At 46.6% G+C, this 13,376-nt stretch overlaps 1 protein-coding gene across 3 annotated transcripts; it reads right to left on the bottom strand.

The window, feature by feature from the left end:
* Positions 1-3,477: 3,477 nt before the first annotated feature.
* Positions 3,478-10,221, bottom strand: LOC124703825. Of its 3 annotated transcripts, XM_047236065.1 has the most exons (10): positions 10,110-10,221; positions 9,908-9,992; positions 9,011-9,114; positions 8,764-8,926; positions 5,819-6,063; positions 5,565-5,727; positions 4,162-4,962; positions 3,954-4,078; positions 3,803-3,866; positions 3,478-3,687 (listed from the first exon to the last, which is right to left on the bottom strand). In XM_047236065.1, exons 2-9 carry the CDS (start codon positions 9,962-9,964, stop codon positions 3,809-3,811), a joined length of 1,716 nt encoding a protein of 571 aa, XP_047092021.1. In that variant the 5' UTR covers positions 9,965-9,992; positions 10,110-10,221; the 3' UTR covers positions 3,478-3,687; positions 3,803-3,808. The 3 variants fall into 3 exon arrangements, with proteins under 3 accessions (XP_047092021.1, XP_047092022.1, XP_047092023.1); XM_047236066.1 differs by having other exon boundaries at positions 9,908-10,221; XM_047236067.1 differs by lacking the exons at positions 8,764-8,926; positions 9,011-9,114; positions 9,908-9,992; positions 10,110-10,221 and adding an exon at positions 8,597-8,649.
* Positions 10,222-13,376: the final 3,155 nt, after the last annotated feature.

Genomic DNA, 13,376 nt, shown 5'->3' with positions numbered 1-13,376 from the left:
CAACCTCACGTAGGGATGCACATACAAGTTAGATATTAAACATGTAACATACTATTTGATGGATTAATAAGTATTTACTCTTTCCGTGAATCAGATCCCAGATTTAGCGTTTTGGTCTAACAAAAATCAAAATGTGAAATATTAGTGTGGATTGGTTGTGATTGTAGGTGGCGACTGTCATGAGCGATGTGAGACTTTAATCAATGCCAACATGCTGGTGTGCACCAATACCGTGGATGGCGGGCTACTAAAATGTTCACCCCTTGATGCCTCCATCTGCGTCGATTTTGACAAAACTGACCTATTTCTGGTAACAACGCACGAAATAACCTGTTCCAGAAAAAATTTCACGAATTGACCCTTTTGCTTGGCTCCGCACCAGATTTCATCTAGGATAGATTCCGGTTCCATCCTACATATGTGAGCAAATATAAACAAGTTACTACATATTATAAGAACAATTTGGTATAACTATTTCATAAGAATAAGAACACATTGAGAATAAGAACAATTCTATTTCCATCCTACATATGTGAACAATTCTATTTCATTGCTAATCAAAATATTTGAGGGAAACATGGTAGGCAAGATTTCTAATCCAACATTACCAACCTAACAATACCTCACAGATCTACTAACCCATAACTACAGGAATAACCACAAGGTTGTCATACATGTCAAGCCATATCAATTCGGACCTAAATAGTTAATTTGGGGATGAACTAGGGTTACCCAAAACCGGCCAAACCTTAGCTTAAACCAAAAATCCGGAGGAAAATCGATGGGGAATACCTTCAGATTTCGGAGGGGAAGTAGATCCACCAAAGAGAGAGAAGGATTGGAGGTTTTAGAGTAGGGATTTGAGTGGTGGGGAGAGGGGCGGGTGCGGCGGCGCCATGCTTCAGCCCGCGTCTCTGTCTTCTGGACGAAGGGGTACCGAGAGGGGCTGGCCGCGTCGTTGTTTTAAGTCGGGGGGGGGGGGGGCATAGCGCCACCAGCCGCGGCGTCGTGGACGCATGGCGCCATCAGGCGCGGCGTCGTACGACCATGGCGCCATCATCCGGGGCGTCAGCCTGTGTTGCTTGGCTCCGTCTGGTGCGGCGCCAAGAAAAAGGTCAATTCGTGAAAAAAATTCCGTGACAGGTTATTTTATGCGTTCTTACCAGAAATAGAGGTCAGTCAGTTTTGTCAAAATCGAGGAGAGCCGGATGGAGATTCCTATTTAATGGTCCACGTGGGCTGTTGGATTGGTTTCCTTCCTTTTTAGTCAGTGGGGGACAAAACCTATTCTTGATTTGGAGGTGCAGACAATCCGATAATTTGGCGCAGCTGCCCTACCTAGAAACACCCCAAGAAAAAAGTGCACGACATTGTTCTACCCATAAAATTACTTAGCTGAACATTAAATTAATTATCAGCTGTTGCTGGAGAGAATCACTTTGTGTTCCTCACCATTTGCATGTTGTGCTGGACTATACTACCTCCGTTTTAGGAATAAGCCATCCTTGTTTTACGTGTTTTTTGTTTAACCAAAAATTACTTTAAATACATGAAGATTGTCTTTATAAAATTATTATCATTAGAAAGTGCTTTTCAATACGAATCCAAAGTGTTTTTCAATACGAATGCAACGATGCTATCAAGATTTTATTGCTTAATTTTTATGATTAAAGTTCATCTTGGAATACGCGTGCACCTTATTGCTTTAGGGCATCTCCAGCGGCGCGACGCAAACGGACGCTGAGCTACCATTTGCGTCCGCTTTGACCGAAAATGCATCTGGCACCCTCTCCAGCGGCGCGACGCAAAGTGATCGGGCCGTCCGCGGAGACGCAAACCTGGCCCAAATATGCGCCAGGTTTGCGTCTATGCGGACGAGCGTGGACGCGCAAATTGTCCGCTCGCGTCTCCACCGGGCCCGCCTGGCAGCGAGTCTGCACCGAGGGCACCGCTTCGGCGGTCAGCGCTTCCGCGTCTGCGCCGCAGCCTTCGTCATCAATGGCGCAGCTGCATGTTCTGCGCGCGCAGCGGCGGCGGCGGGCCGGGCTTCGCGCCGCCTTCAATGGCATCGTATCCCGCGCGCGGCTGCCCTTAAAAGTCCACCGGCCGCGTCGCTCCTTCGCTCACACCTCCACTCGCACCACCACCGCCACAGCGCCATGGGGAAGAAAAATGACTTCGAGGCCTCCGGCAGCGACATCAAGAAGATCCCGCTCCCCGTTACGGTGGGGAGGCTTATGCACGGCAAATGGATGCCGTACGACGACGCCTGGTCCGGCGTGCAGCTGCCTGGCGGCTGGCGGCTTAGCTGCCGCCGGGTGCCCATCCCTCCAGTACATGCGCGCGAGCCTGATCGGACCACGGAGATCCGGCGCAAGAGGCGGTATCTGTCGGCGGACCTTCGCGCCGATCCGGCGTACGCCATCGAGTCGAAGCATTGGCGTACGTACCTGTCCACGGAGACGTATGGGAGACGAAGGGCTGGCTTCATGGGCGACAGGGATTATCCCTTCGGCCCAGCACCGCCGGCTCGTCGTCAGTAGGCGCCGACGCGTCGTTAACAGGCGTCGACGCGACGTCAGCAGACGCAACACAACGACGCCGACGACCGCGAGAACGACGACGACGAAGCCTACGCCGCGTTCGACGACGACGACTACATCGAGGCGCTCGCATACCATAGCGAGGAGGTGAAGGATGACAGCGACGACTGGCAGCAGGCCATGGCGGAGGGCCGGAACTTCGAGTGCCCGGAGAACATGACGGACGACGAGATGGCGAAGGTCGCCGTCCTCATCTCCGAGTACGACGCGCCTGTGCAGCCGCCGCTGCCCCGCTACGCCACCGCCGTCATGCCGCTAGGCCTGTTGGCGGATGAAGCACTTCGACAGGCGCTCCTAGAGTCGGCGGCGCCTCCTCCACCGCCGCCACAGCCTTATCCCTAGGCGCCTCCTCCATCGCCGCCACAGCCTTATGTCTAGGCGCCTCAACCACTGCCACAGCCGCAGCCCTGGGCGCCTCCACCGCCGCAGCCTCCTCAACCTCGAGCACCGACGGCGCGCCCGGCGTAGGCTCCCCCGAATGGCTACTAGCCATGGGTCATACCGGAGCTCATCGTGCTCGACAGCGACGAGGAGCAGCACAGCGACGATGAGCAAGAGTAGGCGTTTAGGTTTTTTTTTATGTTTTAAGTATGTAAATTATGTTTCATGTTAAAAAAAATGATTCGTCTTAAAAAAATGCGTCGTGCCGCTGGAGCCACCACCAACGCAAATGGACGTGCGGTCGATTTCGACCAAAAAGGACGTGCGGTCGATTTCGACCAAAAAGGCCGACGCAAACGGACGCTAAAATGCGTCGCGCCGCTGGAGATGCCCTTAGAGCTTCACGAGTTATCTATCTTTCCTTTGGCTTGCTGAGATTAGACTCTTGTCGGAAAAGCCAAAGAAAAACATCTTACCAAACTCTGCCACAAACTACCACACCCATAGGGAGAAAAACATCAATGTTCATAGGATCCTTTGAACAAACCAAAGAGCACATCACAGACCAAAACACGAAATTAACCAAGGTAACGAGCAGTGAAACAAGATGCGTCACAAAGCCCACATAGCTAACAGTTCACATTTGCCCAGGCATTCAAAACCAATCCATTTGGCCACCAAATGCACATCTCTTCTAATCAACCTGGAAACAAAGAGCAGCACAACAATTGGAAGATAGCATGACGAGAACAAACTGAAACCCGAACACACCGAACTAAATTTGAGGCATAACTTCTGCAAAGTAGTGAATGTGATACCTGACTTCATCTCTGCTCAAATAATTGAGTTCCAGAAGAATAGCATTCCCAGGTGGCTTTCAATCTACAGTGGCACATAAATTTAACCTAAGAATTATGCAGGAACTTAACTAGATAAATGTAGAGGATTCAATGTGGCGGCAATACTTACAATGGGTGCTGGTCACAGGCCTCCCCAATGATGGCCAATAACATTGCTAAAAACTCTTTAAAGTAATATGCAATGATTTGATCAAGTTCGGTATATGTTTGAAGAATTTGCTGATTGCTGGAATCCTATAATAATAGAATTAGGTTGTCAATGTAACTGATACCCAAGTACTACTGCGGAAATAGAAAATAGTAAAATGCAAATGTACCGATGTTTTTTCAGATGCATGTACAAAGACATGTTGCAAAAATGATATCATATTCAGTGCTGTAGGGCTCCCATTCTCATTCGGTTTGACCCTGATATAGCTCTGATAGACAAGGTCCAGAAGCCTGTCGCTGCGAGCAACATCAATCCAGGTAGGTTCCAGAGGGTTTTTCACCACCAGGGTCTTGAATATATTATCAAAAAACTTCAACTCATTACTGCTTAGATTTTGAAGGAACCGACCTATACTCGTAAGTGCCAACATTCTGCGAGACGGAGTAGCCAAGGCTGCATGATTCATAACTTTCTTTAAGTATCTGACCTTTGAATCTTCACTTCTATCAAAATCAATGCAGGGATTATCCAAAAGCTCACAAAAATGAGCAAAGTATGGTGGAAATCGTCCGCCTCTTCCGAACTTGGATAGCAAATTCTGTTTTAGCTTACTGAGATCAAGCTTCAAGTTTGCATATGTAAGAGGGTGCTGGGGTCTTTTTCTGATTTTACAAAGCACTCCATCTACTACTACCATATCTTTCTCTTCAAATTCACCCCCCCAACTGAGCCCTCTCTGATAGAATTTATTTGCATGTGCAAAAAACCCATTCAGTAGTTTCGTTCCCATACTGGTGCACTGGTACATAGTCATTTCAGAATCGATATTACCAACTATAGCACCTGCGTTGAAATGGAAAGGCACCACCGGTTCTTGTTCTCTAAGAAAATCCATCAATGGAACTGCCTCCATACCATCAACATGATCAATCGTCAGAATCTCCCTGTTAGCATCTAGTGCATTACCCTGCAAAAATAGTAGAAAGCAGGATATTCAATTCCAGTCACTGATAGAATAAATTCCTCGGAACTTCTTTTAAGTAAGATTACAAACAAAAACAGTGACATATGGGTGCTATTCATAACCATATGTTCTATGGCCATAATTTATTACTGTAGGCATATAGTGGCATACAATCAGGGGCGGACCTACCCTCCCTGTTGGCCGGGCGGCTGCCCGGGCTTCCGGCCGGCCGGCAAACTGTATTTTATACGTATTTGACATGTATTTGACACTATTTGATACTATTTTACACTGTTTTACACTCTTTGCCCAGGCTTCAAAATAGTCCTGGGTCCGCTTATGCATACAATACAAAAGTCAAAACTTCCATGCAAGCGAACTAGAGGAATATCCAACTAACAATATCTAGGATATGCAATAGGACCAAGCAAGCAGGCTATGTAACACCATTTCACCTCTATTCGTAAGTAAATCACAGATCAAAACAATGCCAACGTACGTCAATCATGTGACTGTATGACCATTTTCATCGAAACTGAACATGCAAAATATACATGGACCACAATAAAAATCCATATCTGCTACGAAAATTAAATGGCACTTACATTAACCACGAGGATATTTACGATAGTGTCGTTGTCATTGATTTCAGATGGAAGGTCAGGATTAAATCTTGGTTCCCCATCTACAATAAATCTGTAGCGATATACACCGGGAGCGAGAAATAAGCAAACATGGTAATCACATCCTACCATCCTCAGTTGCTGACTGTAATACATATACGAACATTATCAGAATCACAATGAGTGTGTTTTAAGGTTACTGTTTATTTAATGGGTTCTCAAATTAAGCAGTTTACCGCATGGTCCATTCATCCCAGGACCCTTCAACAAATACACAAACACCCCCAAGAGTCCAAGTGAGCCAAGCCGGTTGTCCCTTCTGACTCGATGATGCCTGGTTATGAACTGGAAGTGCAGCAACGACCCCTGGAGGTTGATGTGCCTGCGCTCCTCCCCACAACCCAGAGACGCTAGAGACAACCACCTGAGTACCCAGCTGAGTGGCTACAACCGCCTGCGAGGCTGGTAGCCAATGTTGCGCCTGCATTATAAGTGTTTCAAAGCATTAAATCCCAGTGAGAAAAGTATGGTCTACTGGATGCTTTATTACAAGTAGCAAGTTTCTTTCCGCTTCGCTTGGGTTAGATTCCCAATTGAAGTAGTAGCATATGGTCTACTGGATGATTTATTACAAGTAGTGGTTGCTCGAGAAGTATATTGGTGAAACCAAAACAACACATTTTCCTGAATTCTCATGGCCAAGGCTAGATCTAAAACCAACCACGATATTTAGGCAGTCTCAGACAGCTATTATGTATCAACTGGGACCAAAACATGCCTAATGCCTCTTACTTGTTTCTACAGTAATTTGTGATTTTATACAGTTACCTTGAGTTAAGATGAGACAAAAGAAATGGCACTCACATCAAGCACAAGAATATTCACGGTGTTTCCGTTGGTGTCAATCTCAGTAGGAAGGCCAGGATTACATTTTGGTTCTTCATCTACAAGAAATCTGTAGCGATATACACCAGGCATGAGAAAACAGCGGGGTAATAGTCATTTCCAGCTCTTTCCATACTTTGCCTGGAATATTTAATAAATATTATCAGGACCAGTGTATTTGTAGAGTATAGTTTGTTAGCCCGAATGTGATCTTGTCATGGTGTGAACTGCCCACATAGGTTGTGTGCACGCTGTAGTGTGAATAGCACACTTAGGTTGTGTGCTTGCTGTGTGTGAACAAGGCACATGAGTTGTGTCATGTGTGAGTGAACAGTGCACATAGGTTGTGCACTGAATAGATAGGCATGTCTGCGGTTCTAGAAGTATCGAGGGCATGTAGGGAGAACTCTAGAATTAGTGCACATAGGCTGTGTAGGCATGTCTAGAAGTATTCAAGGTATGTTGGGAGAGCTCTAGAATTAGGAATGTTCTAGAGTAAGATATTTAGTAGTATGAAATATCTAGAGTAAGATATTTAGGTGTAGGTCACTGGCGGAGCTCCTTTGGGGCCAAACCAGGCCATGGCCTGCCCAGGTTTTTTGCAAAAAAGAAGTTGACCCCTATGCATCTAAGGCCCAGCCCACAAGATTGGGAAAAAATTGGAGGAAAAAATTGGAGGAATCTAGAGAAGTGGCGGAGTAGATGAGGCAACAAAACATCGCCGCGCCACCATCACCAGCCAGGGTCGGCCAGGGGATTGCCGCAGCCTGCAGACACGGCTGCACCGCAAGGGCACATGATCGGCCAGAGTTCTGGCAGCCAATACCGCGGACTCCTGGCTGCGACCAGGACCGAACCAATCCCCTTCTCTTCTCCAGTTCTCTGCCCAGTTAATCTTCTTTCTTCCCCCAAATTCCTAGTTAGCAATTTATAGCATCTATTATTCACTGTTCACCGAGTTGGGAATTTATTCTTCAATTTTGCAAAAGATGGGAATTTATTTTTCAGTTTTGCAAATTGCAACAACCAACAACAACGTGAAAGCCCAGTCGGAGAAGAATTGACTTCATTTTAAAAAGATGATACAAGTGAAATTGAAAACTGTGTAGCACCAGCAAATGACAAGTGGTGTGTTTCAGAACCAAAAAAAATGCATTTCTCGTAGACTGGCCCGCCCATGATTTTTTCTCAAGCTCCGCCACTGGTGTAGGGTTTGGATTCTGCACATGGCAACAATCCAAAGGGTCATGTACAAGTATAAATAGGGGTACCACCCCTCCCATGTAGATGGGAACGAAGCATGGGTTGCTAGGGTGAGCATAGGTTGCTATCCTAGCATAGGTTGCTGGGGTAAGCATGGGGTCTTAGCATAGGTTGCTGGGGGAAGTATGGAGCCCTAGCATAGGTTGCTGGGGGAAGTATGGAGCCCTAGCATAGGTTGCTGGGGCAAGCATAGGTTGCTAAGTTCTGTAGTCATTTGTTGCCAAGTAGTGTAGCATGGTTAAAATATCATGTGTTCTCCTCTGTACTCCTAGTCCTTCATCATCTGCTTTTACTCGAGAGGCTTTTACTTGAGAGAGAACAGAGAGGAGAGAGAGGAGAAGGAACACTAACATAGTTTTACTAAAGGCTTTTCAATTATTTAGGTTTACCTTTTGGTCCATTTATCCCATGATCCTTCAATAGATACACAGTTTCCCCCAAGTGTCCAGGTTAACCAAACTGGTGCTACCTTTTGAATCACTAATGTCTGGTTTTGTACCAGAAGTACTGGAGGATGTTTTGGATGTTGATGCACCCACTATTGAACATACAGCATCAGTACCATATGTAGGTTGAAACCCATAGCACTAATACCTAAAGAAGTGGACCAGATCCCTTTTATAGGTCAAGCAGCCAAAGTGTAAAGAACAGAGTTGTTGAAACTAGCATATTGGAAGATTAATCGGCCAAAATAACCATGAGCAGCCACAATATTATAAGTCTACTCCTCTTGAGGGCATTTCAGCGCATTAAATTATAGTAAAAAAAAGTAAGCCATTAGTTGCTTCATACTTCCTTAAATTAATTAAAGAAGCACCTATGGCATGTTCTTTAAAACAGGCTGCTTTGGTAAACAGAGAACTAACCAAGTGCATGAAAATTTGTATTGAACAAACAACCTACATAATGCCTTCTGATTAGTTCTAATGCTACAAGCCTACAACAAGAAAAAAGTCAACATGAATACTACGATAGTACTAGCTCCACAGCTGATAAGAATTCAGATCTTCAACACAGAAGAAATGGAACTCACATCAACCGCAAGAATATTGACGGTGTTGCCCTTGGCATCGGTCTCTGATGGAAGGTGAGGATTATATCTTGGTTCTTGGTCTACAATAAACCTGTAGCGGTATACACCAGGCTTGAGGAAAACACAAAGATGGTAAGCACTTCCTGCCCTCTTCATAATTTTCCTGCAAGGGGCCAATTGAATTGTCAGAATCAGGACCCATTCATGGCTTCAATTTTAGTAAGAGTTTTCAAATTAATTTGTTTACCTGCTGGTCCATTTATCCCATGATCCTTCAACAAATACACAGTTCCCCCCAAGAGTCCACGTGAGCCAAGCTGGTCTTTCCTTTTCAATCATTGATGCTTCGTTCTGCGCAAGAAGTGCAGCAGGCGCTGATTGAAGGTAATGTATATATGGGTATGCTGCTGTGCATGACCTGCCCCGCACACTTGAGCAGCCATCTGCATAGTGAGTGGTGGTGGCTCACGGGCTACCACCACCTGCGGGGCTGGAAACCAATGACTGTAATGCTGCTCCTGAATGAGAAGCACATCGGACTCTTATAAAACACTAACATGAACTCACCTCTTGATGTGTTCATTCAAGAGACCATGCACATAAGATGAGGTGGTGCCGCGAACCAAAAAGAACATATCCTCCATCACAGCCTTACTTGTAAGAAAGGATCAGCATGCACATAAGTAGGTTATGCTACCTAGGTAACCCAATAACTACCTGTCACAACTGATCTAATCATTCTCCTAGGACATAAAAAACTTATCCACCATCAACAATGGATTTGGGAAGCATCTCACGTTTCCCTTCATTTTCTAGACTACTCGATAGCAACAGATTCCGTTTTGAAGCCTCTGCAGTACAGAAACAAATCCAAAATTTGAAGAAGCATGCAGAAGACGCAACAATTAACTCAACTTTGGACATTCATGGACAAAGAGCACTTTCAATATATTAGCAGTTAAACGACTGGATCAGATGCAAACCCCAGAAGGTCGAGGGACTTAAGTTCGCCAAGTGCTACCTTTCTAAACTTAAGTTCAATCGAGAAATACACTTTTGTCTGCAACACTAACCCTAGCCCTCGTGATTCGCTGAAATGGACGAAAATAATACAGAAGGGTTCGGCCTTTTCGAGTAGTATTACCGGGTAGAAGATTCTGCCGTCCGTGTTGCACCACCTCATGTTTCCCATCTCATCCATCTCTGCCACCGGTGGACACCGACCAGATCTGAAGAGGAAAGTTGAAGGGCACAAGCACACAGGCAACAGAGCCAATCTTTGCAATTACTCGGAAGAGATGAAAAAAGCAGATGCGCAGTGATGGGTAGATAGCAAGAGGAACAACCTGCGACGGGCGGGCGGCGCGACGGACGGGGTCACCGATGGCTGCGAAGCCCAAAACGTCGAACCCTAGAGGATTTGTTTACAGTGAAGATGAGAAACGGCGGAGGCTAAGACGAAAAGTCTAGACTCCTTAATTTTATAATAGGGCGTAATTGGGGCGCGCCTATGCATCGCTCCAGCCCTGGTGGGCTGGTCCAGGTAAACCATACCTGGCCAACGGACCGGGCTTTGGTGTGCCGGCCCGCAACACGCGAAAAAAGCCTGTCACGTGCTGGGCCTGTGACGCCCCGCGAAATTCAGGTGCCGTGCATGGGCCGGATTCGGTGCCGTGTACGGGGGATTCGGTGCTCCTTTAGGCCTCGTTTGGTAGAGGAGTTTTGACCAGGTTTCTAGTGTATTACACCGGCCCAATATAAATACACGTGAAACCATAAGTAAGCCGTTTGGCAGGCTGGTTTTGGCCAGAACAAACCCTGGAAAACCTCCCGATACACGGCGGGTGGACGTGTATCCAAGACGCTCCTATCCCCTCGCGTTTTGCGCGTTGGCGGCGCCGATGTTCAGAGCGACGCCCTAGATCGATACTCTGCCCCGTCGCATGAAGGCAACCACTTGGCCCGTCCGCACAGACTAACTTGAAAGGCCATATCCCAAGTCCGACTGTGCCGCCAAAGTCCGGCCGCACTACCCGCGACCGCGAAGGTCACATCGTGATTTGTCTAGTCACTGCATTACGTCTCTTTCGTTGTTGGGTTTTCTCCTGTAACTCTGCTCAATCGATTCAATGTTATAGGTGATCTGGACTTTCTTAGCTAGCACTGATTTTTTTTTTTTTGAGAACACAGTATAACGCAGACGCTCACAAACACGCACGTACAAACACCCCTATGAACGCACGCACGCACACCCTACCCCTATGAGCACCTCCGAGGGACTGAGCCGGCATATCTTGAGGTTGACGAAGTCACCACCGGCGCCTCGTCGTTGACGGGCACGTCACGTACCACTGAAAGCATAGCGCCGGTTAAATCCTGGAATAAATCCAGGTAAATGCAAACACCCATGTCAAGTCTAGGACTTGAACCTGGGTGGGTTGGTTCCACCACAAGGGACCTAACCACCAGAGCCAAGCTCCACTGATTTTTTTTTTAGAAACACAGTACAAACGTAGGCGCTCACATACACGCGCATACACTCACCCCTATGAACGCACACACGCACACCCTACCCATATGAGCACCTCCGGAAAACTGAGCCGGCGGATTGGATCTTGAAATTGACGAAGTCACCACAGGCGCCTCGCTGTCGACGGGAACGTCGCCTCCCACTGAATGAATATTCCGCCTTTATGAGACACACAGATGTCAAACCTGAGATTTGAACTCTGGTGGGCTGGAGGTACAACCACCCTCCTAACCACCCAACCTCAGGTTTGGTTCTCCAAGCTCCACTGATTTGAGCTACTACGTTTCTCAATTCCTACTTCTCAATCCCCCCTTCCATTTTTTTTTGCCCCTGCTCCTCTCTCCCAGGCGGCGGCGGCCAGATCCCATCTCCACTGGCGTGAGCTCTGGGCCCCTCTCCCTCCGCTTGCCGCTCCGGCGGCAGGAGGGGGAGGGGACCTCGTTTCTCCTCCGTTTTGTAGTTTGGGCTTGTCTGCTGTGGTGCGTCGTTGGGGTGGTGGGAGCGATGCCCGGGCAAATTAATCTGCCTCAACTCCACTCCCACACCGGCGGCGACCTTCACGGCGGCGTCTCGGAGTTGTTGGCAACGTGTGCTTGTCGATCTTTCAGGTCGGCAGCTTGGTCTTCTCGCCGTTCTTCGGATCCGGCGAGATCCGTTTCTCGACGTGTCACCGGTGTTTGTCGTTGTCCACGACGGCGCCGGGGGCCGGGCGAGGTGGTTCTTCCGGAGCGAATATGTTGGTCCGGAGGTGGTGGATATGCCGTTCTTCTCCGACTTCGTCGATGGGAGGCGGCGTATCTTGGTCCAAGACAAGCACGGGGACGTCCCCGGTCGACGTGCCACGGCGACATGTGCCTCGCCGCTTACAGCGAGCCTCGTTTATTGACTCACAAAGCCTCGTTGGCGATGGTGCTCTTTTGGATCTTGCAATGGTGGAGGCTCGGCGTCTCTTCTTGCGTTCGTCTCGGCGGCGTTGGAATTGGACGGCGGCCGGCGGCTACGGTGGTTGCGGGAAACCCTAGGGATCGTTTTGTATTTCTCGATCTTTTAGGATTTTATCTGCAATTTCAGGATAATCATTTTATCCCGGTTTGTCTTTTAGTTTCCACATGTGTTGCTTCATGTAACTTGATTTTCGATTAATGAAATATGTGGTTGCTCTCAAAAAAAAAATTCCTACTTCTCAATCGAATGAGTCATGAACTAGGTGCTATTTTTAACTTATTATTTGTGAACTCTGATTTCTGAATGTCTCAAGTACTTAGCAGTGATTGTTCTTGGAGCTCATATTTCTAAGTCCAAGAGATTCCAGTTCGTAACTTGTCTGAAGTCAAGTCCGCTGAAATTCATGTACTTATTCCTGCCTACCAAACATAAAAAACAATGAAGAGTATTGAAGAGGAAGGGAATTGTGGTGTCATGAAGTGTTTTGGGTGACAAGAGTGTTTTCACCCAATCCCCTTCAAAAAAGACTCTCAAATACTCCCAAATACACTTTTGCCAAACAAGGCCTTAAGGTATACTAGCAAAAAAATGCTCGTGCGTTGCAACGGGTTGAAATTTATTAGATACATTTTTAGTCAATTCAGTGTTTTATATTAGTCAATGCAGTGTTTTAGATTATTTATTTAGTAAGTTAATATCTGTTCAATTTGCAACTTTAAGAATTTGCAAGACTCTTTTGTGAATGGTGTAGCTAGAGAGGTTCCATAGTAGATTTGCTAAATGCGTTAAGAAATAAAAATAATTGCATGAAGAAACAGAAGCAGAAAGTCAATTAAATAACATAACCAGAGGATATTTGAGATCTTATCTTGGCATCTCATCTTTTGTGGTGCAATATTCAAACATCCATGTTTCAACTTATAGTAGGGACCTCCGATAGACTACCATATAAAACAAGCTCTCCAAACATATGTTTAAATCACAACCAAGTTTAATTTCAAAAGGGGTGGCATGCTTGATCATGCATGTTTTATATGTTACTACGAGTGACCATCACATAATCACATAAGAAATTTAGGATCAAATCACCCTTTTCTGAGGGAAACATCTGAATAGGAGATTGACAGGCGCTACAAGT

The sequence above is a fragment of the Lolium rigidum genome, chromosome 3, assembly GCF_022539505.1.
Source record: "Lolium rigidum isolate FL_2022 chromosome 3, APGP_CSIRO_Lrig_0.1, whole genome shotgun sequence".
NCBI lineage: Eukaryota > Viridiplantae > Streptophyta > Magnoliopsida > Poales > Poaceae > Lolium > Lolium rigidum.
This window is presented reverse-complemented; position numbering and strand designations above follow the sequence as displayed.

Excerpts from the sequence above, each read along its gene's own strand:
- LOC124703825 (XM_047236066.1), bottom strand. The coding sequence starts at position 9,964 with ATGGATGAGATGGGAAACATGAGGTGGTGCAACACGGACGGCAGAATC. Across the intron at positions 8,927-9,010 it reads TGGGATAAATGGACCAGCAG|GAAAATTATGAAGAGGGCAG; the intron begins GTAAACAAATTA and ends GGCCCCTTGCAG. Across the intron at positions 3,867-3,953 it reads GCCTGTGACCAGCACCCATT|ATTGAAAGCCACCTGGGAAT; the intron begins GTAAGTATTGCC and ends GTGCCACTGTAG.